Source organism: Ascoidea rubescens (genome assembly GCF_001661345.1).
Source record: "Ascoidea rubescens DSM 1968 unplaced genomic scaffold ASCRUscaffold_2, whole genome shotgun sequence".
Lineage (NCBI taxonomy): Eukaryota > Fungi > Ascomycota > Saccharomycetes > Ascoideales > Ascoideaceae > Ascoidea > Ascoidea rubescens.
The window spans coordinates 225,355-252,162 of record NW_017962914.1 but is presented as its reverse complement, the minus strand read 5'-3'; the positions used below and the strand labels follow the sequence as shown (position 1 = coordinate 252,162).

Sequence of the window (26,808 nt, the reverse complement as noted above, 5' to 3'; positions counted from 1 at the left end):
AGACGCTACCCCAGGTCTGGTCCAGCCGCACCTGCCGGCGTCACCGCGCACACCGCAGCACCACCGCAGCACCACCGCAGCACGAGCGTGGTTCAGCATTCCGGTGCGAGGGAGCAGGAGTGCGGTACCTGTGCTGCGTCGAGCACCTGTTCCGTGGCGGTGGTCCTGGCCGACCTTTCTTTTTCTACTTTCTTTGCAGCGTTGTTTTACGCTTTTTCATTCTGGGCTGAAAAACGAACCGTTGCGATTTCTGTCTTTGCCTGGCGTGCAACTCCAACATAATCCAATATCTGGTATTTATTTATTATCCACCTGAGATCCAGTGCCTGCTTTCTCTCGATATTCCTTCATTGTTGACGAGCTCTTCTTTTTGGTTTACGGAATATCTGGTTTCTTTGAGTTTCCACTGTTCTACTTATGCCAATTAACACCAACAATAGCACTAGCCATGATAATTTCCATAATATGAGTAGCGACAATACTAACAATACAATTAATACTAGCAATAGTAGCAGTGGTAATCCTAATATTATCAATATTAGCAATAATAGTAATATTATCAACAATGATAATATTAATATCAACAATAAAAATAACAATAGTAAAAATAGTAAAAATAATAATAATTTTGTTAATACCAATTCATCCCCAGTTATTTACTCAACAATGAAAAGAGTCCTGCAACCTAATAACCCAATCTACCCTCATCAATTCAAAATTAAACAACGTTCTCATTCAATTCCTCTTCCTTCTTCTGCTTCAAATCATATCAACAAAAAACCAATCAATCCCTACAACTCTTATACCTCCTACAACCCTTACTCTGCTCCTGCTTCTTCCTCTTCTTCTTCCTCTCGTTCTTCCTACCATTCCACCTCTACTTCAATCTCAAACCAAAACCAGGGCCAAAATTACAACTCAAACCCTCCTGCTTCTGCTTCCTCTTCCTCCCCATCCTCCTCCTCCTCCTCCTCCTCTTCACGAATCACCTCAAAATCAAAGAGAAAATCCTCTAGGAAATCAAACACTGAGCTCGCTGCTGAAGTCGTTCAACAAGAAAGAGACCTAGTTCGAAATCTTAAACGTCTAAGTATTGGCGCAAGCACTTCCTCTGGGGACCCTGATCTATCCCTAGAAAAGGACTTCAACTCAAACTACAATCAAATCCAAGACCTAAATAACCACAACATACACTCAAATATTCACTCAAATAATGACATCAGCAATACCTTAAATGATCAACTTCTTTCAACTTCTCCAAGAAGTAGTATCTCAAGTCTAAACTCTCTACTCAGCACCACCAACAACAACAGCAACAACAACAGCAGCAAAAACAATAACAGCAATAATAATAACAAAAAAAGATTATCTCAGCTATCTTTTAACATAGACTCTGAAGATATAATCTTAGCCGACAATAATCTCATAAAAAAAAGATTTCCCTCTTCCTCTTCCTCTTCCTCTTCTTCTTCCTCTTCCTCTTCCTCTTCTCCAAATAACCATCAAAATGACGACAAAAATAACCAATCTATTTCAACTAAAATTAAAAGAAAATCCCTGTCTGGTCCTTCTTCAAAATCTTTTTCTATAGATACTAAAAAACTATTATGGGTCCCAGCAAGTTCCCATCCTGCTATTGACCCAGAAAATTTCAAAAAACATGTTCAATCAACTGTAGCTGAAATCACTGCCAATCTAGAAAATAATGACAACAACAACCAAGCTAACGATACTAACCAAAATTATCACAACGACAATAACCAAATAACCAACCAAAACATCGAGATTACTGATAAAAACTCCACTAACACACCCAACAATCCAACCGATGACGACTCCACTCTATCTAATACATTGCTATCTTTCAAATCAGACTCCCAACCTTCTCTAAAGGATTTAACTGATGAATTGGAAAGATTATCTGAAATCGCTGGCTTAACTGCTACTGACGCTGCCACTTTGGCCAGAACTTTGTCTACTTCAAACATCGGTTACAAATCCGATTTATCTTCAATCAACTCAAACCATTCAAATTACTACTACAACAATAGCAAACACAATCAAATTGAAAATAACAACAACGACAACAACACCCCCATCATCACCACCACCACTGCTAACTCCTACAATAACGAAGACTGTACCCCAAATAATGACCAATTTGACACCATTGATTCCTCAGATTCACAAGGCTCTCCAGTCAACAACACATACTCTTCTCCAGAGATTAACCACTCCCCTGTTTTCCAAAATCAGAACTCTTCTTCTTGCATTTCTTTGCCTTCAAAAACTTCCTCATCGTCATCCGCTTCTGCTTCTGCTTCTGCCCAACTCCAATCCCATAAAAACCCTCTCACTTTAAGAAACAGAAGATCTCAATCCCTAAGCTCTTTGGAAAAATCTTCTTTCAATTATAATAAAAACGTTAACGAAAACACCGCCGAAGACTCAGATAACGATATGGATAACCCAATTGTTTTATCATCAAACGAATCAACCTTAAAAAGAAGTAAATGGACAACTTACAGAAAAAACAACTCCTCAAAATCAAAAAATTATTCAATCGATTCCAACGCTTCACCTCATTCTCCAAATCTCAATAAAAATAAAAGCTTGAAAAAAGCAAGCGACGAATTAAAAAGACATCCTCTACCTTCTCACTCTCAAAATATTATTCATCAAAACCAGTTGCAAAGACAGAAACAATTAAAACAACAACACGACCAACAACAACAGTTCCAATCTCAACCCCAATCTCAATCTCAATCAAGATCTTCGCAGAAAAAAATACCCTCTGGTCGTTCGTCTTTAGATAGTGGTAGACGTTATATACAACAGCAACAACAACAACAACAACAACAAAAATATCAAGATCAAAAGACTTTTGAAGTCAAAGAACAAAGACACCGCCATCATCATCGTCACCATCACCGTACTAATGACCCTAATCAACCACCACTGCCTCAAACTGCTCTGCAAAGACTGTCACCTCAATTAAATCAACAACAATTTCAAAAATCACATCCCCAACAAGCTAATTACTCACATCAAACTCAATCTCCACCGAAACAACAAATTCAACTGCAGGCTCAACCTCAAAATATTCCTGAACAACAACACCAAAATCAAAATCAACAAGCATCCCAAAACCATCAGCAAAATTATCAACAACAGTACTCTCAAAGTCAATATGCTCAGCAAAACCTTTCTCAACAACAATCATATCCTCAAAATACACAAACACCACAGACATCTCTATATCAAAACCAACAAATTTATTCTCAAAAAGGTCATTCTCAACAGAATTATCCTCAACAGGAGAACTTGCACAATGAAAGAAATCACCAATTAACTCAAGAACAATTGATGAATCAAGTTCAACAATCGCCAAGAAAGAGGGACTATAAATCTCCTCCTATTCAAGAAGCTGCAAGATTCCAGAGCTTTCAACCTCAAGATTCTTCTTCAAATGATCTGCGCAACTATAAACAAAAAAATATCAAACCACAAAAGTTGCAGTTACAAAACAATTCAAATTTCTCGAATTTTCAAAGATACAATAATCTACAAAAATCTCAACAAACATCTCCACAGTTTTCCCAACAAGTTATTATAACCTCTCCATCCACATCACCCTCACCTTCTCAAACCCAATTTTCGCAACAGCAGGTTTATCAGTCGTCTAACCCTACTTTTCAGACTGAACCCAAACTAGATAAAAATAATGAAGCTCAATCAACCTCAAAGAAATTAAAACAAGCACTGCCACAAATGCTGCAAGCGTTTATTGATAATAAAAAGCAAAGATCATCTAAATCTCCTCAATTGCAATCTGCCGGCTCGTTTTCCCAATCCTCTCCGAATCTTTCGTCTTCGAAATCCGATCGTGCAAAGCAATCGAAAAAGAAAAAATCTTATAAAACATTAGATTTTGATAGTAATTCCAATTCAAATAATAACAATGGCAGCAATATCAATAATAATAATTCAAGTCCAGATTTATCTGCTCCAAGCAAACCTAGACGTCGTGTTAGGAAGAATAGTTTAAGTGCATGGTTAAAAGGTGGTTCATCAAAAGCTGAGCTTTCTCCAACTGAAAATTTGATTAATGAACTTGATAATAACAGCCTACATTCCTCAAATTCAGATGTTTCTAGATCACAATCTAATGATTTAACTTTAATGGGTAACTCTAGCTCACCTAATTCTCCAAATGAAGATAAAGAAAGAGAAAATAAAAATATTTTTCACTTATTTAAGAAAAAATCCAATAAGAACTTGGCTGGGGCGTATAGAATTAATTCTGCTTCTAAAGAGGAAAAATCCAATCCTCTACCATCTCAAGTGATTTTAAGTCCCACTGCAAATTCTTTTGAAGAATCTTTGCAACAATACTCAAATAATTACAGGAGTGACAAGGAAAATTTTTCAAGTACTTCAGCCAATTCCAAACATTCAAATGAATTTATTGAAGGAAAACAAAAGACTACAGATCAACCCTTGATTGATAATGTTCTAACATTAAATTCAAAGCAAAGAGATCAACATCTTGAACCTGCAGCTGAGGTTAGTAAGGAATCCTCTAAGGTTTCTCCTGTTCTTGGGGAACCAGTTCAATTAAAGAAAAAAAATAGTTCGGGAGGAATTTCTAAAAAGCCATCAAAACAAAAAAAAAGAGATAAAGAGAAAGACGTTGAAGAGTATATAAAAAAAGAAACCGTTAAACAAGCAGTCGAACAACACCCTTTTAACGTTAGAAAAGAAGTGGATAACAATAAAAAATTAGAAAAAATAGAAATAGAGAAAGAGGAAGAGAAGGAGAAGAAACATGAAAATGAAAATGAAAATGAGAAAGGGAAAGAAAAAGAAGTGGAAAAAGAAAAGGCTGTTGATGAAATTTTGCAAGTTCCTGAAAAAAAAGACAAATTAAAAAAATATACTCTCGAAGAATTTGAGGCAGATAAAAATGCAAAACCGAATCAAACGGTTTTCAAAACTGACTCTGCTTTTGGCTTCCCATTACCTCCATTAACACATTCCAGTATTATTATGTTTGATCACAGATTTCCTGTTCATGTAGAGCGGGCAATTTATAGATTGGCACATATCAAATTAACAAATCCAAAACGAGAAATAAGAGAACAGGTTTTGTTATCAAACTTTATGTACGCATATTTAAATTTGGTAAACTATAGTATCTATTTGCAATCATTGGAAGAAGATCAAAATAATGATGAAGATACAAAAGAGGACAATAATCAGGAAGCTGAATTCCCTGTCAATGAGGAAACTATGGAAGAAAATTATGAAGTCTATTATGAGAATGACAATAATCAAGAACCAGAAGAAGATCTGGAATATTATGGACAAGACCAACAGTATCAAGAACAGCACTATCAAAATCAACAATATGAAGATCAGCAATACCAAAATCAGCAATACCAAAATCAACAGTATCAAAACCAGCAATATCAAGGTCAACAATATCCAGAACAATCACAAGATGAATTAATGCATTATGGGTACACTGGTTAATTATTATCCACTCGATGATGTTCATTTATTATATTTTCAATATAATGTTGTAAACAATCTCTTTTACCCTTTTTTTGTTAGTACTACAAGTTATTTTATTTAATCAGAAAGTAAATAAATTCTAAACACAAAAATTCTTTATTATCCTTATATTAATCTGGAAAACAAAATAAAAACATATCACAACCATATCTATATCTTATTTACTTTATTTTAACCTTTTTATAATTTCACTGCATCATGATTTCATTTTATTAATTTTATTAAGTTTTTTATTTTATTTTTTTATTTTATTTTTTTTTAATTTTTAGTTTATATTTTAGTATTTTAGTATTTTTGGTGATTCTGATTAATTGACTTCTAAGTTATTTCTCTTTTCAAGTTTCAATTTTACTTTTTTTTCTTTTTATAATATTTTTATTAATAGTGCCATTTTCATCTTTCTGTTATTTTTGAGTGATAGTTTTGCTCATGATTCAAAAATCTAGCGTTAGAGCTGAAATAGAAAAATTATCCAATGAATTGAGCAGTTTGGTTTGTCTTATAACCTTTTTTTTTATTAAAAACCAAAAGATATAGTATATATAATATTTACCGAAAATCAAAAATAGAAAATTTTAATTACAATAATAATCAAAAAGTAATAATTATTTTGATAAATAGCACTGTTTAAATAGATCCAAAACTTGATATAAGACATCAAAATCCATTTCAGTAACATCATTTTTGTTTTTATATGAGCCCTTGAATATTTTTGAACTCAATTGAATTATAATATTTCTTGACTCATTCTTATTTAGAGATATCATTAATTTTAAAACTTGGGTTGACAAAATTTGTAATTTAAGATTTGTTGGATCGCCCATTAGACAAACTGGCATTGTGTTTATCGATATATAATTGAAATCCTCATTTAAAGCGTCAAGATCGTCAGAGGAACCATCATTATTATCATTTCTCAAGTAGTCATAATCCAATGAACTGTAGGAGGATATGGAAGCTGAGTTTGGAATCTTCAAATGGTAGGCTGAATCAATTTCTCCATTGTAGGATACGATAATGATAATTTTGTTCGAAAACAGATTCAATTGAACTTTCAACTCATTGGACTGGTCAATTACCTTTGACTTTGTTTTCAAAGAAGACTCAAAACTGTTTGAGCTCATTTCACAACCTTCGACTTCTCAATTTGCTGCTCAAAAATCGTTCAACTGTTGATTTTGAAGACGCAAATTCCTTACACGTTACGCGCGCATTCGGAAGTGTGAGTATGTATTTGTATGTTTGGATATGCATATACTGCAGTGACTGTTGATTTACGCAGCAGCGGTTCGAGCCCAAACCAAGGTTCTTTTCTATTGATTTATAAGAATTTTTGATTTCAAATTCTTAGATAATAGCTGAGGCCAGTTGAATGGGTCACTTCATTTTTTAGTTTATCAGCCAAATTTTGCTTTCGAATCATTTGTAAGCTTTAGTAATCTCCAGGTTTTGGTGAGACAATAGTAGATAAAATAAACTATTTCAAGATGAGTATCTAGAATATATAAAGATCTTGAGTTCTTGACTGTTCTCTTTGCATAGCGGATAAATACTGTATGAGATAAATCAGTAATAAGCAGTTTTATTGAAAGTTAATGAGATCACTTCAGTTTCAGAACCGAAGTTTTATGTACTTTATAACTGTTTTAATAGTATTATTAATCGCATTGTTTTATCCATATTTAAATAACTTGCTAACAAATCGTTTTGTTACACCTATAAGTGTATCTTTATTTAGAAGATCATCCAACTCAACAACTGGGCTTTCAGCAAGAAGCTTTTCAGGAAAGGGTTTTTCAATTTTCAACAATTTATTCAATCTGTCTTCAAACTCAAATAGTCTCAATAATACCGATAAGAGCAATATAAATAGTAACAGTAACAGTAACAGTAATAGTAATAGTAATAGTAATAGTAATAGTAATAGTAATAGTAATAGTAATAGTGATAAAATGGTCAGTTCTAATATTAATCCAATTGTTTATGGTGACGATGAGCACTTTATCAATAATCCAACACCAGTCTATTTTCTCAGTCATGGTGGTCCAACTTTTATGTATGAAAAGACTGAATTTGGTGGAGACGTTGGTGCATGGAGAGAAACCAAAAAGATCGGTAAAAATATAATTAATAAGATTAAACCAAAATTCATTGTTTCAATATCTGCTCATTGGGAATCAAATTCCAATAAAACTTTTGAAATTGGTATTCCCGATATTAATTCAGAATTTTTTTCATCGTCAAGAGATTCAAATTCCTTTGGGTCAGGCTCAAGATTATTTTCATCAAAATCAAAATCAAACTTCAACGGTGATGATAACAGAAAATTATCAAATGACGAACTACCTTTAATTTATGATTTTTATGGATTCCCAAATCATATGTATTTAGAAAAATTCCATTCGAAGGGTTCAATTGAATTGGCTGAACAAATCAAATCTTTATTCCAAGAAAATAACTTGAATGTCTCGTTGGTTAAAAGAGGAATTGACCATGGTGTTTGGGTTCCTTTTAAAGTTGCATTTTCAGAAAATAAACCAAAAGACCAGGTTTGGGATTTGGAAATGCCTTTGATTCAAATTTCATTATTAAGTTGTACCCCCAACAGTTTTAAAGATCATTATAAAATGGGCAAAGTTTTATCCAAATTACGAAAAAAAGGTGGATTAATCATTTGCTCAGGAATGTCAGTTCACAACCTAAGAGAGATGGGTATGGCTCAATATTATGGAAGAGAATATATGAAATATACTCCAGCTTTCAATAGTTTATTGACAAAATTATTAACCGAAAATAAAGAGGGAAGAGAAAGATTGAATGCATTTGAAAATATTCTTCATGACCAAAAATCAAGAAATCTATTGTTTTCTTCTCATCCCACGTTGGAACACTTTATGCCCATTATAGTTGCTGCTGGTGCTGCTGGAAATGATCCAGTAAAGGAAAGATACACCAAATCTGTTGATAGTTTGGGATGGAATATCTATGAGTTCAATTCACCTCGTAGCGACGCTCAATTATAATATAAGCTGACTCAAGTATTTACATAGATTGCATAACTAATACACATTTTTCACTTCTTTTCAGCTCTCCAGGTTCTGAAACTTGCTCTATTTGCACTGGTATCAAAAATTCTGCAAAAAAGAATGCGTAAGCCCGGAATCGAACCGGGAGCCCAACGATGGCAACGTTGAATTTTACCATTAAACCACTTACGCCGCCTTCTGCCTTTAGGCTTTCAAATACCTTTATACTTTTGGTTTTATACTTTTTTTGTTTCTCTGTGGTTGAGACAAAAAAACTGGACTTTTTGTTTTTTTATAATTTACATCAAAAATCAAAAAAATATCCTTATTGTGCTTTGATGGTTTTTTTCGTAGATGGTCCTCAGAGAGAATGGTTCAAGTTGGGCGATTCAAGTTTTCAGTTTGTTAATTTTTTTATTTTTTATTGTAGAGTTTTTACTCATCAGTAATTGTCAAGGCTGATTGTTCAAGTTTATTGGTTTTTGATATATCTAGGAACTTTAAAGCTAAACAGTTGATTGTTAATACATGATGAGACTTTTTATTTATTTCGGCGCTTTATTTATTATAGTTGTTTCAACTGAAATAAAAAATTATACCACCAATGGCACTTCCAATGATACAGCTGAGAATGAAATACTTCTGAATGATAAACACACTGAACTCAAACAATTTTATAATCTCACAAATGATGTTGTTTTTGTTTCTGGCTTTAATTCTTCAAGAGACCTCTTCATGGCTACATTGTCGCTTTTGCCAGCATATGCCACTGTTATATCTTCCTTTGGTGCTATTCTAGGGGTTTGTGGTTCCATCATGGTGTTTTCAGCATTATCATTAGCTATTTGTGGTTGCAATATAGTAGTTTTTACTTTGTCTTTAATGACTGGTATAGCACAAACTTCTCTTTTTATTTACGGCTATTATGATTATTATTATACCGAAACAGATCCTAGGAGAGGTGTAATTGAAAATATTAATAAAAATTTCAATAATGATTATGACTATGTTTTGGGATATAAATATGATGAAAATGAGTATAACTATTTCTTTACCAACTCTTATACAAAAAACAATGTTAATCCCACTTTTTCATTACTACAAAGAAAAACAGGTTTTGAAATAATAAACTTTCAAAAGTTTGATCAAAATAATAGCTTGGTTGATAAAAATAAGCTAACAATCAAGGATATTGGAATCAGCTATTACAAATATCATTTGCAAAATTTGTCTCATAAATCTTTTCCCTTTAATTTTAAATTTTCTCTTTATCCAATTAATGAGTTAAATAAAAAACTAGGTATTTCAGTATTAATCCCAACTCAAAACTCATCAACATTTGATAAATCTTTAAATAAATTAGCTGGAAAAAACTATAATGAGAATATAAACCGCAATAAAAATTTGAAATTAAATTTCATTATAAATATTGAAAAATTAAAAAATCAAAAATTTACAACGTTTTCATTGGTTAAAATTATAATAAAATCTTTAATTTATCATAATAAAAATAACAAAAATACCAATGAAATTAATGATAAAAATGAATTTGATTTCATATTTAAGAAATACACATTGGAAGATTTTGGCATAGAATTTTTATTCCAAATGGTCGATCCAAACGAAAAAAATGAATTTGATTCTAAATTAATCTTTTAATTACTCTAGCTTTTTGTTTGCTTGGTTTCTCACAATTACCATCTAGCTCACTATACTTAACTTTTGGTTTCATAATTGTTTTCTTTTAAATGTATTAAATGTGTTTATTCAATATAAATTTTAGTTTTATATTTATAGTTTTCAGTCGATTCAGGAAAACTTTTTAAATTCAATAAACTTAAACAAATTTGAAAACAACAAATGTCCTTCAAACCACTCACTTATTTAAACTTTTCGAAACTGATAAGCATTTAATGTCGATGAATTTGATTTTTCTTAACGTTTAATAATTAATTATATTTGAAATCTATTAAATTAACTCAAATATGCAAATAAATGTGATTGAATCAATTTAATTTCTATTAAATTTTACAGTAAAATATGTAAACAGAATTTCAAACTTAAAATTAAATAAATGATTTTTGAAGCATCAAATTTTTGGTTTTATTCAAAATTATTGTTACCAAATTTACAAAACTTTTGAAAAGGTTGATAAACTTAAGTTTTAAATTTTTACATCAGATAATTTACTAGATTACAAAGTAGCATTATATAAGATTATTTTTAACTTGTCTATTATCTCCAATTTATTCAGTTACTTGTTTTAATAAATTTAATTTCCTATTATTTAGAGTCTTCACCTTAACTCATCAAAATTCAATGACTTGATTAAGGAGTCATTACTTTTTAAAATTTTTTACTAAAATCAGTTGGGAATGGTTTCAAGCTCTTTTAGAAAGCATAAATTCAAAAAAATTTGGATTTACTGTTTGTTGATAGCTTGACTACTGTATTGTCATGACAATATCTGATGCTAAAGAAAACACAAAATTAATTATTTGAATTATTAGTGCTGTTTCATGAAACTCTGCAAAAATCACCTGACATCAAGGTCATATGAGTTGTAATATGAGTTCTACAATCTTTGTAGACAAAGCATTCAATCAACCTTTTCATCTAATATCGCATTAGAGAAATGAACATACTTTTATGTGAACAAACTCGGTTACTTAAACAAACCTAGTTTGAAGTTTGCATATATTATGCAGAAATGCGCATGTTTCTTTCTGTGTTTTTCCGAAATTATCCGCAAAGCCTTCAATTATTCGACAACAAAATAACTTTCTTCACTTAAAAGTACCAACAAAAGACCAGAGTCTGGAAAAACTATGCTGTGTGGTGCAAGCTTTTATTTGTGATACCTGTTATATTTCAATCCATAGTAAGGATAATAATTAACACTTTCTCAAACTTATAAAAAATAGCAAGAAATGAAACGGACAGGAATTGAACCTGCAGCCCTTCGATCGCTGCTCAAAGAACTGGAGTCGAAAGCTCTACCATTGAGCCACCGCTTCGAATTGTAGAACTTTAATTGTTACGGTTTATATAGCACTTTCTATGAACGCACATTCTTCAGGTTTTTGTTGTGTATGAATGTTTTAATGGTAACATAATAATTCAAAGTATTTCGTAGTAGGTTTTGTTTCGGAACTAGTATGTTTTGCTACTGTTGACTCAGAGAAAACCTTTGTTTCCAAACTAATTTTTGAACAACAGATTGAGGTCTGGAAAAGAAACCTCTGTTATCAGAATCAAACCAAACTACAACCATACAATCTGACTCTTTCTGTGTAAATCATACACCCAGCTCAAACAGCTCCATAAAATTACGAAAATAAAATGCTATCAATCTTCAGATATTAACATCAGGCTTTATTCAAATCAAAGCACTTTATTTTGTTGTTCTTTTGAATTGTCTTTGTGATCGTTTGCAATTTTTTAATAATTTATATACTGTTTCTATTAATAAAAATCCCCATGATTTCGATGAAAGTTAACTAAAATTACTACACAATAAAGTCTGTTATTTTGTTTTTAGACCTAGTTTTTCATAATCTGATTCACTTTTCGTTTTAATTATTAAAGCAGAACTGAAAATGATAGAGGAAAACCTTTAAAATTGAAAATTAAAATATCTGAATACAGAAATCTATACTCCACTATTCATCCTATATGCTTCTTTTGCTCCATTTAATCTCGAAACAATTTTTGAGCTCTGATTAATACTCAAAGCTTCAAAATCATACCTTTTCAATTCGTTTGAGTTGACTTTCATTATAATAATTTTAAAATTAATTGGATTTCTCCTTGCTTGTTTAACAAGCTTCATTTGCTTTATATGAAAGCTAGAAGTCTTTGTCATGGTTGAATCATATCCAAAGGCATCATCTGCTGGCAATATATATATGTAATCGCCATCTATTGCCAATACTCTTTTATGTTTGTAAATAAATGCCATTGGTTGCTTCCTCCAAACAGTATAACGTTCCAACTGAAAGTCTGATTCATTTCCAATTACATTAGAATGTCTTTTATTTTTATTTTTATTATTGCTATTGTTATTGCCACTACTATTATTTGTGTAATGGTTTATTAAATTTTTCGACTTGCTCTTAAAGGAATTGGAAAAAAGAGATTTTTTCCCAGTCAAAGGCGTATTAATAGATGTTTTAGGCTGAAAAAAGTTAAATGAATCTGTTGGATTGGTTAAACCTGCAATTGTTAATTTTTTGGGTAATTGATTTGATAGCTTTCTCTTTCTCTTCTTTAGTCCTAAATGTTTACTCATTGTCTTGGTCATCAAAAAGAGATCAAATTGATTGTTTAAACTTTGAATATCATCATCGCTGTTTAAAACTTGATTTTCTTCTTTAATCTTAAGATGATAATTATCACTTTTAAATTTTTTGTATTTGCAGGCTTTGATTATAACATCTTTTACTTTCGCATTTGGTGAGACCCATAAAGGAAAAAATATTTCGTCAGAAGGATAAATATAAATTTTTAATTTTATCTGTTTTGATTGTGAAATTAAACTTGTACTCTCAAAACTTTCATTGGTCCTAGTAGATTGCCTTCTAGTTAGTATACTTGACGTACTTGGTTGTCTAAATAACATCGAACCCGAGCTTTCAGCTCTTTTTCTTTGAAGATTTGATAATCTCAAAATATCTCCAGCATCATTTGAAACTGACTCAATTTTTGAAGTATCTGAACTTTCAGATTTATCCTCCTTTTCTCCATCTAGAGAATAAGGCAAGGGAGTAATGTTTTCATTTTCTTTGGCTTTTTCATCATTATATTCAAATAAACCAATTTCATCAGTACTATACGCAGCAATCGTTGAATTTCTATCTAAAATACCAAAATCTTCATCAAAAGGCTCACCTTCATCCACAATTTGTAAATACCATTTGTTAGGATTAATATATTTTTTATCGATATTGGATTTTTCTTTAAGCTCTTCTTTAGTATAATTTAATAATACAAACCCAATTAAATCAAACACTTTTGCTTCTTTTGAAATAACTAATTTCATAGGTGATTCGCAAAACTTTTTAGAATCTTTAATGTAAACCTCTATTTTATTAACATTTCTTTTATTCTTAATCTTTTCGCCAGAAACTTTTTCAAATATATCCAACGGAGATTCATCATTGTTGGTTTTCTTATCATTCAATAGAGCAGTTAATAAAGAAACTTTAGGTTGAAAATTTGTCGGGGTTGTTTGTTTAAATTTTAAAAATGGTGGATTACTGTGATTTTGATTCAGTTTTGAATCACTTTTATGAACTTCGTTAATATTAGCATCAGATTTATTGACTTTAAATTTCATTGAATTTTTTGAATTATTTCTAGGGTTAACTACGCCGATTGTATTATTACGATTTCTTGACAGGTTAGGAAATTTTATTTGCAGACCCGATTTATAGCTAATGTTACTTTTTGATCTTGGTCGTAATTGAAAGTTGTTGGTTCCAATACTATTGAGGTTGTCATCATCATCATTAAAACTAGAGCTATCGCCAATGAATGAAGAATTAGATCCGAGTAATAATGAATCGGTATCTGAAAAACTCACAATCTCATCGTTAGAAATTAAGTTGTTTGTCTTTGCAATATTATCATTTGTTATATTGGTATTGGCATTGTTGTAATCAATTCTTGATATATCAACACTGATTAACTCTGAAGTACTCTTAACCTGATTTTTATTTTCCATTTGACGCTTGCCATTATCAGCCATCAAATCATCTTCATCGGAACTATCAAAAATAGAATTATTGCCTGAAGAATCAAATTTGGATGAACTAATACTTATGCTACTATTATCGTCGTAATTTTGCTCTTCTGTAGTCAATTGATCCGTCGAATCATTTTGCTGATTAATACGGTTCATTTCATCCTCTTCATCACTAGAATCTTCATCGCTATTTTTGCTATTATTTGTCACAGAGGTTCTATTAAATAATTTTGATATTGATTGTCTATAGCCTCCACCTCCTGTATTACCGATTACAATAATCGGTTGTTCTCTTTGTTTATTATTTGAAACCGATATACTGTTTCTGACCTTTGGTAGAGTCAAACTATCCAACAAATTTCCGAGACTAGATCTGTTTGTTATCTGATTTTGATTGTTATTCGCGTTTGTAATAACCGAAGCTGAAGTGATGCTACTTTTACTGTCATTGTTTGTATTTGTATTTGTATTGTTGTTGCTGTTATTGTTACCAAGATTAAAAATATTAAGAGTATTATTAAGAGTAGCATTGGAAGCAGTTGGTGCGTTATTCTCAATAATTGTATTATTGGAATTGTCGACAAGAGAAGAAATTTCAATATCACTATTGGAATTACGCTGCTGAATGGTATATAATGAATCCTTCAATGTTAATGTGTTGTTTGTTTCGTTTTGATGTTTAGGATTAGATATACCTATTAAATTATTGTTTTGACTGGCTATTGTATTGATATTGTGGTCATTGTTTGGAGGTGTTATAGTGTGCTTATTTAAAGAATTAAGATCAGTTGAAGAATCATTATGTAGATGAAGATTGTCAGATAATGATTCATTAGATCCATGGTTGTTGAATTTAAAGCTGCTGTTGTCCTTCATAGCCAATGATGGATGGTTGTAACCAGCATCATCATCACCATCGCTCGATATTGAATCCAGCTCATTTTGATTTTGTCGTCGTAATTTATTTAGCTTTGCTCGTGTGTCTTCAAACAAATTGAATTGAATAGGAGGGGACTCAGACAAATCTGTGATATTATTGATGAAATCTTGGTTTTGAAGATAACTATTTAAATAGTTCTGGTTTCTGCTGGATTCAAACTGGTTATTGCTGCTGAAAGGATTGTAGTTGGGAAACTGGGGCTGTTGGTTGATTAGTCGAGAGTATTCTGTCTCCTGGTGATAGGGTTCTATGATTCTTTTCGATATCCCATCGTCGATAGTGGACAAGTAGGAAGATCTAAATTTATTGATGAGATAGCTTGTATCTAAAGGCAAAGCCATAGCAAGATTATCAGAAACTGTCTTGGATTCAAGGGCAGTTGTGGATCAGACATCAATTTATTCTTCAAGTAGTTTTCATTCTTCTGAAAGGTACATTTCTCCCATTCATAGAGGGTTTCATCATGTGACTTGAAGCAAAATACAAATAATTCTCTTATCGAAACTATGTTTTTGCAGGGGTAAGCAATACAGCAGATGGTTGATTGGTAAAATATTGATATAGTCAATGTTGAGACAATGATTGATATCAATTGGAAAAGTTTGAGCTTGTTATTTGGTAGATGTTGAGTAACTTTAACCACTGGTGGATGCACTTGGACCCTGGTTGAGATCCTAAGCAAATTACGGGAAAAATTACAGATAGAGAAATAACAAAAGGAATGAAAGTGAAAGTGAAAGTGAAAATAAATTAAAATTAAAATTAAAATAAAAGAAAAATCATACTAGTAATTATGGAAAGTTGACTTTCAGTGGTTAGAATTTGTATGATTTTTGGTCGTTTCATTAAAATTCTCTTTTAGTTCTTCTATTTTTTGTCTACCTTGGTTTTCAAGTTCTATTTTTGCTTTTTCTAATTCGAATTTAGCCTTCTCAAGGTCGATTTTGGTTAGTTGCAGTTCTTTTTCCTTGACTTGTTTATCAAAATCGTCGTGTAGGAATTTTTGGAATCTCTTGATGGCCCAATTTTTACCTATGAAGATGATATCAGGATCGCTTTTACCTTCAGATAATGTGAACCTTTTCCAAAAACCCGGGTCTTTCATTCTTTGGTCTTCCTGAGGTAAATGTGAATAAAAAGTGTCTCTAATGTTCAACACAGAGGATCTAACATAAGCAGCTAAATCACTTCTTAAATCTTTAGCCTCTGAACCATTTTTCAAGTTTTCTGTAAAGTCAGTTAATTTTGCGTTTAATTTTTTTTCTTCACTTTCGACTAAGTTTTCCCATTTTTCACGATATTTAAGAATTGTTGAATCATCTATTGGCTTTCCAATTACAATATTTATTTCATTCCTAAAATTTCGTGGCAAATATCTTTTAATTGCAGACTCTGCTGCATCTTCTGGAGCGATTTTTTCAAAACCTGTGGAAAATATAGGCAAAATTACTGGTGGTTTAACAGATTCTAATACTAATCTTGAAATACCCCATCTAAAATATCTCATTGAATTGTGGTGAGGAGGTTCTAATTGTAATACAAATCCTTCGGGAAAAATATGAAGCCAGGAGGTTTTCTTTCTGTTTATTGGTAAATTTTCCTGTTTATTAAAGGGTTCAGGCACACTATCATCTGGAGATAATATTCTTATGGCAGCGTCGACGGAACCTTGGAATGGACCAACTCCAAATCTTTCAGTGCTTAAAATTTTTCCAAAACTAAAAAAATAATTCAATGTAGGATTTTTAAAACAAACATTGCTTGCACCCAATCCCCATCTGATATTATCAATATCAAAATAAAACTTCATAGGTAAAACACCCCAAAGAAGTGGATCGTCCACAACAGACATATGGTTCATCACAGTTAGCAAAGCTCGATTTTCTCTCCTTGCTTTATTGAGAGCATCAGTTAAATTGTTCAAGCCCTGGATTTGGGGTTTATATACAGTATAAACAAAGAGTTTTGAGGCAGATATAATGGTGAAACAGGTAAATTGACTGAGATAGTTCCACCATCGATTTCTTCTAGGATACTGTTTAAGAAAATCATCACCTCTTTGCAAAACAGAAGGAAAGGTCATCTTATAAGAGTCATAGACAAAAAAAAAAGATGCAATAAGGATGTTTGAATCGTAAAGCTCTATTGAAACAACAAAGAATTTGGCGAATAAAGTATATACAAGTGGATTATGTTTGAGTAGAAACGACTATGCTATTCTCATCGACACCATTATTGTTGATAGAAATCTCTGAGATGCACACAGAAAAGTGAAAAAAACTGCAAAAAAAAGAAAAAGTATTGGTGAACCGAAAACTACTCCCAGCACCAAAGAGCTGGATTAATGGTTGTTCCCGCAGCGACGGTGCCGAAACGCGCATGTTCCAGCAACGTGGCCGACCTTTCCAATCGGGACAGGACTTTTGGAAGACGTTCTGATATAAGGAAAGGCCCAACATGAGAAACCCAACATGAGAGGCCCAACATGGAAGACCTACTATAAAAGTGTCTGTTTTTGCTGCTTGATTATCGCTGTGAAGAAGGTAGTTGAAGCACCAGTTTTTGGCTCTTTGGTACCAGCTGTTTCGTGGCTTCTTATTGCTAGACAGTTGGAGTTTCCAAAATCTGCCAATGAGAATAGTCTCAGCTGTTTTTCTTTGATATCTTTCTCTGTTGCTTTCTTCTTTTTCATTTCTTTTGTCAGTTTTATTTTATTTTGTGGTTTCAATAAATCAGAATCAACATTGAACAATATATTCGGCTTTTTGGTTTCAAATCAAATCAATAAAATGCAGCAATATAAATTGTAAAAACAGAATACCAAAAGGGGAAACTTGATAGAACTGATTGCTTTTACTCAACTCAAAGAGTTGGGGTTGAGTAAAAAACATCTGTTTTTAATATTTCTTCTTATAATAGCTGAGTTTTATTTAGTATATGTTAGATGTGCTGGACTTGTTAAATGTATTTAATTCATAGCTTCTAAAGTTGTCTGTTTTATAAAATCTTTAGGCACTTATTTGTATGTTCAAAAAACTGAAATATGACATTATAATATATCTTGCTATGTTTATGAATAAATTTGATTTCAATATTGTTTTTTTCTTTTTATTTGTTTTTTTTCTTTTTCAAAAGCAAAAACAAAGACTGTTAATATGTAATTTATTTCATCATTTACCTTTTCGTTGAGTAATGATTTTAATTTCATAAAGACTGACCCACAAACGCACTGAAAATATCCGTTACTACTGGAATAAGCACCACATCAAAAACAACTTTTGTTTCAGCAATTAATATCCACAACCAAAAAGTTTCTTTTGCTCAATTATTTTTAATTCATTAAAACTAATAAAAGAGTTGTGAGAAATAAAATAAAATGGCTCATTTCGACAGTGTTTCGTCAGCAAAAGCAGCAAAAGCAACAGAAACAGCTCGAATACCACCGCAAGTTTATCCAAGTGGAAGATGCGGTTTTAGGCAGCTTTTTGATTGAAAAAAAATTTAGTATTTGTCTTTTTTTGGCTCAAGAAATGATTTTTTATTATTGCTGATTATTACTGATTACCTTATGTTTGCGATATTTAAAGCAATGTCTCTTTCAAAGTTAGGGAAGAAATTGGTTGATTCAGCCCTGATAATGTTGAATGTTTCAAAAACGGTTCAGTTACTTTTAGTCACACATTCATATCTGACACTTCATCTTAATCACTAGTAAAATGCTGAAATTATGAATCATAGTCTTAATTGAATTTTTTGAATAGCCTTTGAGAAAAAATTTGGCATTTGTAAAAAAAAATGGCTACAGAAACCCAGATGGTTTCGTTCTTCAGGGGAGTATAACTTCAAGAGTTGAACCAAAAACAAAGATAAACAAAGATAAAAAAAAAATAAGAACAAGAACGAGAACAAGAATAAGAATAATATCAAATCAAAAATAGGGTCTAGTGATCAGTGCAATTCAGAGGTTTTTGCAGTGGAAATGCGACTTCGATAATGAAGATAGTTTCAAAATCAGCTTCAGAGTGTATATTTGCTGTTTCCCTCTTCTGGCAGATCCTTCGTGTTCAGAACCGCATTTATTGGGTATTATTCATTCTTTTGGGGCAATACAAAAAGCTTTTTTGTTTTTGTTTTTTGGTCTATTGTTTTCTTCATGTTGCTATTTTTGATTTTTGTTCTCTAAATTCACTACATTCTTGAAAATACTGGAATTTTCCATTTAGCTGTTTTTCTTTGGTTTTCTATTAATATTCCCTCAAGATGATCTCTGTTTTGACCCCTGAATTGATGTAATTCTGTAGTTTTATCTATTTTCTATTGCGACATGAAAATATTGTTGAAATATTGTAGGAATATTGTAGAACTATTTGTGGTTATAGGGCTATTGAAAAAATTGAAATGAAAATGCTTCAATTCATCCCATCCAAATTCATTTCAATAGTTATAAATAAAGTTAAAATCATGTCGATTCGGGTTTCAAAATAATACATTATTCAATTCCTGGACCTGCTAAATGTATGGTTGCACAGTTCATATTTAGTTTTGGTATTTATCTTGTTTATCATATTTTTTATTATGCTAGTGATAATTGATTTAATTTTGAATAAATAAATAAAGGAAAAAAAAAGAGGAAGAAAACAAGATTAATTGAATATTACAAATTCAAATGAAAAACAACTTCAAAATTTGTAATTTTTTTATTTTGTTTCTTCTGTATACAAAAACAATCTTTTTTAGTCAATTATAAACGAAATTTGGAACAAAATCTCATAGAAAAGTATCCAATTGTTGTCTTGGAAATTCATTTTTTAAAAACAATATTTGTAATTCTGCTACTCTACTAAATAATATCGGTCCAGTTTGCTAATTGAAATTGAATATTATTAGCAAATATTATTGAGCATTTCAAAGTATTAAATGTAAATTATTGTTTATTCAGTAAGAAAGTTAGGTTAGATACAAATTTGAAGGTTTGCTAACATCAGAACCAAGACTATTGTTCCATAATTTGACTGCATTCAATTTCTCTTCATATATTTATATTTTCGAATTTTTTTATGGTCCTGAGTCTCAAAGCCAGTAAATCGCAATATCATTAGATAAAAGCTACTTCCTAAAGCCAACCTCAACTTGAAAACTACCAACTTTAAAACAAGAAAAATCGCCTTTGTTGCCAATTTTAACATCTCTGTGACCACCAATCTGAGTATAATGTTGTTGGCTAGAGATAGAGCCAACCTCCGGTTTAATGCATTTTTGATAACAATATATGATAATTGTTTTCTTTGCCTGTTTAGTCTAGCTGGTTGCCTTTATGTACTGGTAAACAGTTGTAATTTATTGTTATTGTGCACTGAATTTTCTTGTCAATAGTTATAGTTTTTCCAGCACAAAACAATATCTTATTGTGTATCTTTATTGTTTGAACAAATTTTGACAGTTTAATAATGCGAATAGCAACGAAGCCAGAGCATATATCAAAAACAATTTACAAAAGTCAGCTTAAAAAAACTTAAACTGGTTCTTGTCTTTCTGTCCAATTCTCTTATTTGAGGATCAATCATTTAGTATTGAATAATTTCGTAATCTAAAAAAATGAATAGAGCTTTTACTATCTATTAAACTTGGAGTTTCTACTCTAAATTATAACAACCCAAAATGCCTAAAAGAGGTTTAAAAACGATTTTAAGAGACTTAAAGAATATCTAAGAGCTATCAATTTATTTATCTCAGTGATCAAAAATCACTAATTTTTCATACTTGCCTTCATGTAATGTTTTCAATGACATTTATCTGTGATTATGAATCATAGATCATATATCGTAGTTCACTAATGGAAAATCGTGGACTGCGATTCATTTTTATCAAAATTTTTGTTAAAACACATATCCTCTTCTTTTTTTATCATTCTTTGAGTTGTGTAATTATAATGACTCTGCTTCATCGTGTTCAAATTCTATTTTCATTAACTGTTGCTACTGCTCAAAGAAGGCATTGTTTTCAAAATTAATTTGGAACCTGTTAATATTAATATTGCCGAAATCTTGATTAAGAGCTGTTTTTATTTGATATCACTGAGATATCCTATTTCAAATCATTTCAGCATTGTTCATGATGTTTTTGACGTTCATGATTCTTATTTTTTGCCATTAAAACCAAAAACATAGTTGCTAAATTTTGCATCTTAAAAATTCATTTTAGAAATTCTAATATATTGTTTACAAAAATATGTTTAGCTGCGAAAAATTGCAGATTGTTTGTCTTATATTCTCTTAATAAAAAACAAAGCAAAGACTGAAGAGTCACAAATAACATCACTTAAGTGAGTAGATCTGCCATTTGTTATTATAGAACAATAATGTACTATAATTAGACAAACGAGGCCTTTGGTACTCCTCAACACATTAGTTTAGTCTGCTGTCATAAATTAAACTCGAACAAATATTAAAACACCAGCTTATTTTAATGCTATTGTTATATTATTATTGAATAGCTGTTATCAACAAATCAGATATGCTTTAAACACAAATTAAGTCAACTTTTTGCTAAGGTTGAAAGCCATCCCAGGCTGTGTAAAAGATCTGTTTTAACGTTTTGGGTCTGTTTTGATAATGGTGTTCTTTGTTTAACAGAACCTTCCTTCAACGATTCAGGTTTAAATAGAATTGATGCTTGTGATAGTTAGAAGGATTTTAACAAGTAACAAGAGGAATGGCTCGATTACAGAGTGAGGTTTACGATTATGAGTGATTGTATTTGTTTGTTGTAGTGAAATGCTGTATTGAATAGTTAATATAGGTGATAAATGTAGGATTAAATAGAGACAAAATAAAGAAAGTTATTTTGAATGAATGAAAATGAATAAGAAAATAAAGTTAAAAAAAGAAAAAAACCATAAAGTAATAATCTCTATAAACAGCAGGTAAAAGGATGAAAATATAGTAATAAGGCGAAGTGAACAAAATGAAATCAAAATATATGATGAGTATCAGTTAAAGATATGAGTTAAAACTAATATTAAAAGAACGAGTTGAAGCAATTCCAAATATTGATGACTAATAAAGATTATTAGCAGGTGTTATTTTTTCTTCTTCTTTCTTTCTTTCTTTCTTTATTAATTAAGGAATGATATTACAGACTTTAAAATAGTCACCAAGTAAATTATTTATCCAAAACCAATTTTAAAATAAAGTGTAGTATTAGCAGCAGTATTTGTAGAGGCGAGTAAGTAATAAGTAGATATTTTTGAAAATAGTACAAAACAAAACAAAATAGATAAGAAAAAATAAAATAAAAATGTAATAAAAATGAAATAAATTAGTGAAATAATTAAATAGGCAAAATAGTAAGCTTGGCTTCTTAAATAGTACAAATTAAAAAAAATAATAGTAAAATAATAAAAATATCTTTTATTTGATTTATTTTTATCATTTATTTTTGATTTTTATAAGAGATTTATATGGAAGTGGAATAATTAGAATTGGGTATTCTTAACGAATTGAAATCGGGGGTGGGGAGACCCAAGTGTGATATGTGTGGCAAAGTTATTTGTTCTTTAACTTTTTTTGTATCAGCAGATTCATGAGGTCTTGGAAACTGTTGGTTAATAGATGAAGCAAGTTGTGAAGTGTTTAATGGAGGTAGTTTGTAGGGCTGTTGATTGTAGTATTGGTTTTGATAAGGTTGTGGCGTTTGCGGTTGGTGAAGGAAAGGCTGGGGAGATGTGATTGGAGAGCTGTGTTGTACCATTTGGTTTTGAATTGGCAGCATTAAATTGGGAGATAGAATATTGTTGGCGATCATCATTGGAGATTGGTTTGGTTGGGGCTGAATAGGGATTTGAGAGTGCAATTGGTTTGGTAATTGATTTTGAATGTGATTTGAGACGTCATACTTTAGTTTTTCATTAGCAGCTTCTCTAGATTTGCAATATGAACAAAGATTCTTTTTGCCAGATCTTCTGGGAATATATCTATAGCCAGGATATTTCTCAGCATGTTTCTTTTTTTCTTCTTCGGCAGCTTTATTCCAGTAGGCCTTTTGATCAAGAGGCAAAGCCCTCCATCTTTTGCCCAATTCTCTGGATACGTCGGGATTGGTTCTTATGATATTGCCTTCATCGAGAACGGATTGGTGGTATTGCTGACGAAATAAAATAAAGGCATTTCTGGGTCTTGGAATGTGGTTTGAGTCGTTTGTAGAAGAGTTTGAGTTACGACAAGTGCATCTGTCCAATATCACATTCGTGTTGGATGGACTTGTGCTATTTGAAGATTTTGATTTGTGAGACGCAGTGCCGCTGGACAGTTTAGAGACTCTATTGTTATTTTCTTTTATGATTGGGTAATCAATTGATTCGGAGGTATTGTTGGGGATGTAACTATTTGACATGTAGTTATAAGGTTGTGAAACATGCTGTGGGTGCTGGGAGGAGCCATATATCAATTGCTGTTGTTGAGATTGGGGTGGTTGTTGTACTTGTGGGTTGGGGGTGATGAGAGATGTAGAAGAGAAGTTGGATGGACTTGGATAGTATGAGGAGGATTTCAGCAGACTGTAGTTAGCCAAGGAGTTAGGACCAGTTGCTAAAAGTTGGTTGTAGTATTTGTGGTCAGTGTAGGTCATGTTGGAGAAAGATAAAGACCAGTATTAGAAGTGTAATTGTGTATTATGTTGTAGGTGGAGTTACAAAATATAATCAAGTGAGGGCGATGGTAAACCAGGAGGTAGAAATGCGAAATTGATGAGACGGAAAAAGTGAAAGTAAATCAAAGATATAATTTAGAAGTCCAAATAGTTGTAAAATGAAAAATAGATAAATGTAAAAAGGAAAAACAGAGAAAAGTGAAGCTTATTTATATCAATTTTATAATAAATAGTTAAATTTCTGAAGAACATGATTGTACATTAACTTTAAATATAAACCTGCAGATGAACTTTAAAGTTTTAATTATCTGCATTGAGATCTACAAAGCATAACCAGGATTTGAACCTTTTCAGGGGAGAGCCGTCTCCTGACGCACAAATAAATAAAGCTGCTGTGACTAGCGTTGTTTCCGTGACAATATGAATTGCCTGCAAGCAGCTGTGTGCGTCGGTGTTCCAACGAAATATGGCACATGGATGACCTTCAGCAGGATTTGAGCCAGGTCAAGGGGCGACCAGCGCGGTGGATGCGATGGAAACAAAGAAACTGATGAAGAGAGAGTTGTTTGTGAGAAGTTGCTTTTGTTTCTGTGTTGTGTTTGAGATCTGGAGTTTGGATGGAGGTGTTTTCAGAGCCAGGCTGGAGTTATTCCAGACAGCTTTTGCGAAGTATGAGCTATGAGATGAGATAATAGCAAGTCTATTGTTTTTGATTACGCGTGTACAAATTCGGTTATAATTTTTCCTATTGATAAATTTTCTTTTTATCAGGTAGGTTTGCGTTTGAGATTTGTTTCATTATTGATTAGGATGTATCTAAAAGGTAACTGGGAGTCAGTTCCTGGTTCCATGTTGTAAGAAGAGTGTAATAAAGAGCTATTGTTTGAATCGCAATCTCTTTTGTTTGCTAAATTGCTATCTAACACAGAAATTCACCAAGAAAAAAGGAAGATCTTCAGCCCAAAAAAGAAAATACAGTTTGATGATTTCAACTGAAAATCCTTTACTATTGGACTATTTGCAGTGCTAGCACTTCAAAAAGGTCAAGAGCAGTGGAAGAGCGAAACAGAAAAAGAAACAAAAAAAAGGCACATTACAATAGGCGAGTTTTTTTGTTATCTTTGTGGAGAATATCTTAAAACCCAGACAAAAGGAAAAAATGAGTGAGAAACATCGATATTGAAGGCAGTAAAGGTCTGCCAATTTCACTAGTTTTACTAATTTTACTAATTCCACTAGTCTGATTAATCACTTCGATTAATCTCCAGCAGTACATGATGATAAGTGCATTGAATTGTTCCAAGAACACTGCCATTCAGCTAGCAATTTCTACAATATATGCCTGAAACCAATTATGTTTTATAATTATGTTCTAAGTTTGCATGTTTTTCTTTTGGTTTATTTTTTCCATTTTATTTTATTTCATTTTATTTTATTTCTATTGCTGTTTTTCTTTTTCATTGCGCGAAAAAGAAATTTCGCTTCCGGCTTCAAACTTCTTTGGTGATATCCAGTACATAATAATTTGTTTAAAACACTTAATTTGAGCAGTTCATAATAGGATTTTCTTAATTTGCTGCAAAGACTACAGATTAAATTTTTTGCTTTTGTAATTTTCTGTGATTTTCTTCCTTTTTAAGAACCTGAATTCTATTGTTGTAAAAAAGGATTATTGAGATTTATCAGAGATCTCAAATCTCCACCTTAAAACAATCAGGTGCTAGGCAAAGAAGGGAAATAAGCAACTTTATCATATCAATTTTTCCTTTTCCAAAGTCTAATTGGCATTTCCTATGATGTATTGTGCTTAGACAATAATCCACTGAAATAATAAAATTAAATAATAAAATGGTACAAAATTCTATAAAATTCTATAAAATTCTATTAAATTGTGCAAAGCAATGATATAACTGCAATTTCATTTGTTTTTCCATGGATTTCGATTGGTTTCTGCATAGTTTCATCCCGATCAAATGGGAGCTTCCAGAATTCTGATTATTACTAAACTGAAGATTTAAATAAGGATGCTGAAGCAAACTTTGCGGGGCGAAATGTCGCACGCGCTTCCAGTAATGTCCATATTGACAATAATATTTAAATTAATAATAATTAATAATAATTATGTTTATTATTTATCGGCAACATAAGAAGTTTTTCGTGCCTTTTTTTTGATTTTGGATCATTCATCAATCAATCAATCAATCAGATTTTTAAAATCCCCCAAGATTTTGCTCCGGGTGAGATAATAATGATATTATTACTTGTAGAGAATATTTCTTCTTATGTCATCATCACGAATCCAGAAAGGAGTTACGGATGTAAGTATAAATATGGATGAAGAGAACAGGTCAGGGCTACAGTGTGAAAAAATAAAACACTGGTTTGTCACAGATTTGATTGTTAGATCTTTGACTTTGGGCCTAAATGCAACACTCCAAATTCAAAGCAAACATTCACCAGATCTGGTTATGATTCCACCCACGACACTTTACACTATTTTTTAAAACAATACAGAACTTATCACTTTAACTCTTTGGGAAGTCCTGTATTTTTCTCACCATTTATGAGGCTGTGCTGATAGAAGTAAACAACAATATTGTTAATATATTATATTAGATCATACATCTATTTACTCATGCACAATACAAAGCAAAATAGTATAAACTCTAAAGTCAATTCTCTGTAGATATACAAACCCTAAACTGCTAACCGTAGTGCTAATTTGATTGATGTTAACTTTATTAGGGAAGGTAAGCTCACATATTACACAAAACCGCAATTATCAATCTTGTTTTGAACTGATTTAATTGAAAAAAATGGGTTTATTTACTCATCTTGCTGATTATTTTGTTATTTTGTTATTTTGTTGTTTT

The 26,808-nt window shown here is 31.5% G+C and overlaps 9 protein-coding genes and 2 non-coding genes across 11 annotated transcripts; 4 read left to right on the top strand and 7 right to left on the bottom strand.

Moving 5' to 3' along the window:
• The first annotated feature begins 53 nt into the window (after positions 1 to 53).
• On the top strand, positions 54 to 5,859 carry ASCRUDRAFT_123984 (uncharacterized protein). Its single transcript, XM_020188924.1, has one exon. The coding sequence runs from the start codon at positions 418 to 420 to the stop codon at positions 5,533 to 5,535; it is 5,118 nt and encodes a 1,705-aa protein (XP_020049095.1). The 5' UTR covers positions 54 to 417; the 3' UTR covers positions 5,536 to 5,859.
• On the bottom strand, positions 5,852 to 6,869 carry IRC25 (Irc25p). Its single transcript, XM_020192615.1, has one exon. It carries the CDS (start codon positions 6,699 to 6,701, stop codon positions 6,183 to 6,185), a length of 519 nt encoding a protein of 172 aa, XP_020049094.1. The 5' UTR covers positions 6,702 to 6,869; the 3' UTR covers positions 5,852 to 6,182.
• A 189-nt stretch (positions 6,870 to 7,058) lies between these two features.
• ASCRUDRAFT_74257 (DODA-type extradiol aromatic ring-opening family dioxygenase) lies at positions 7,059 to 8,668 on the top strand. Its single transcript, XM_020192614.1, has one exon. The coding sequence runs from the start codon at positions 7,530 to 7,532 to the stop codon at positions 8,598 to 8,600; it is 1,071 nt and encodes a 356-aa protein (XP_020049093.1). The 5' UTR covers positions 7,059 to 7,529; the 3' UTR covers positions 8,601 to 8,668.
• Positions 8,669 to 8,724: 56 nt separating this feature from the next.
• On the bottom strand, positions 8,725 to 8,795 carry ASCRUDRAFT_t16. The gene has a single exon. It is a non-coding gene; the product is annotated as a tRNA-Gly (tRNA).
• Positions 8,796 to 8,911: 116 nt separating this feature from the next.
• Positions 8,912 to 10,314, top strand: ASCRUDRAFT_123968 (uncharacterized protein). The gene has a single exon (XM_020188923.1). The coding sequence runs from the start codon at positions 9,132 to 9,134 to the stop codon at positions 10,260 to 10,262; it is 1,131 nt and encodes a 376-aa protein (XP_020049092.1). The 5' UTR covers positions 8,912 to 9,131; the 3' UTR covers positions 10,263 to 10,314.
• Positions 10,315 to 11,534: 1,220 nt separating this feature from the next.
• On the bottom strand, positions 11,535 to 11,620 carry ASCRUDRAFT_t15. The gene has a single exon. It is a non-coding gene; the product is annotated as a tRNA-Trp (tRNA).
• Positions 11,621 to 12,255: 635 nt separating this feature from the next.
• On the bottom strand, positions 12,256 to 15,630 carry AVO1 (Avo1p; the record flags this gene model as incomplete). Its single annotated transcript, XM_020191343.1, has 1 exon — positions 12,256 to 15,630. One exon carries the CDS (start codon positions 15,628 to 15,630, stop codon positions 12,256 to 12,258), a length of 3,375 nt encoding a protein of 1,124 aa, XP_020049091.1.
• Positions 15,631 to 15,807: 177 nt separating this feature from the next.
• Positions 15,808 to 17,570, bottom strand: TAZ1 (lysophosphatidylcholine acyltransferase). The gene has a single exon (XM_020192613.1). It carries the CDS (start codon positions 17,370 to 17,372, stop codon positions 16,098 to 16,100), a length of 1,275 nt encoding a protein of 424 aa, XP_020049090.1. The 5' UTR covers positions 17,373 to 17,570; the 3' UTR covers positions 15,808 to 16,097.
• ASCRUDRAFT_74254 (uncharacterized protein) lies at positions 17,539 to 18,333 on the bottom strand. The gene has a single exon (XM_020192612.1). It carries the CDS (start codon positions 17,979 to 17,981, stop codon positions 17,787 to 17,789), a length of 195 nt encoding a protein of 64 aa, XP_020049089.1. The 5' UTR covers positions 17,982 to 18,333; the 3' UTR covers positions 17,539 to 17,786.
• A 4,411-nt stretch (positions 18,334 to 22,744) lies between these two features.
• On the bottom strand, positions 22,745 to 23,914 carry ROX1 (Rox1p; the record flags this gene model as incomplete). The annotated part of the gene is made up of 1 exon (XM_020194378.1): positions 22,745 to 23,914. One exon carries the CDS (start codon positions 23,912 to 23,914, stop codon positions 22,745 to 22,747), a length of 1,170 nt encoding a protein of 389 aa, XP_020049088.1.
• Positions 23,915 to 26,173: 2,259 nt separating this feature from the next.
• ASCRUDRAFT_74251 (uncharacterized protein) lies at positions 26,174 to 26,500 on the top strand. The gene has a single exon (XM_020192611.1). It carries the CDS (start codon positions 26,266 to 26,268, stop codon positions 26,437 to 26,439), a length of 174 nt encoding a protein of 57 aa, XP_020049087.1. The 5' UTR covers positions 26,174 to 26,265; the 3' UTR covers positions 26,440 to 26,500.
• Positions 26,501 to 26,808: the final 308 nt, after the last annotated feature.

Excerpts from the sequence above, each read along its gene's own strand:
- TAZ1 (XM_020192613.1), bottom strand. The coding sequence starts at position 17,372 with ATGACCTTTCCTTCTGTTTTGCAAAGAGGTGATGATTTTCTTAAACAG.
- IRC25 (XM_020192615.1), bottom strand. The coding sequence starts at position 6,701 with ATGAGCTCAAACAGTTTTGAGTCTTCTTTGAAAACAAAGTCAAAGGTA.
- ASCRUDRAFT_123984 (XM_020188924.1), top strand. The coding sequence starts at position 418 with ATGCCAATTAACACCAACAATAGCACTAGCCATGATAATTTCCATAAT.
- ASCRUDRAFT_74254 (XM_020192612.1), bottom strand. The coding sequence starts at position 17,981 with ATGAAAAAGAAGAAAGCAACAGAGAAAGATATCAAAGAAAAACAGCTG.
- ASCRUDRAFT_74251 (XM_020192611.1), top strand. The coding sequence starts at position 26,266 with ATGGATGAAGAGAACAGGTCAGGGCTACAGTGTGAAAAAATAAAACAC.
- ASCRUDRAFT_123968 (XM_020188923.1), top strand. The coding sequence starts at position 9,132 with ATGATGAGACTTTTTATTTATTTCGGCGCTTTATTTATTATAGTTGTT.
- ASCRUDRAFT_74257 (XM_020192614.1), top strand. The coding sequence starts at position 7,530 with ATGGTCAGTTCTAATATTAATCCAATTGTTTATGGTGACGATGAGCAC.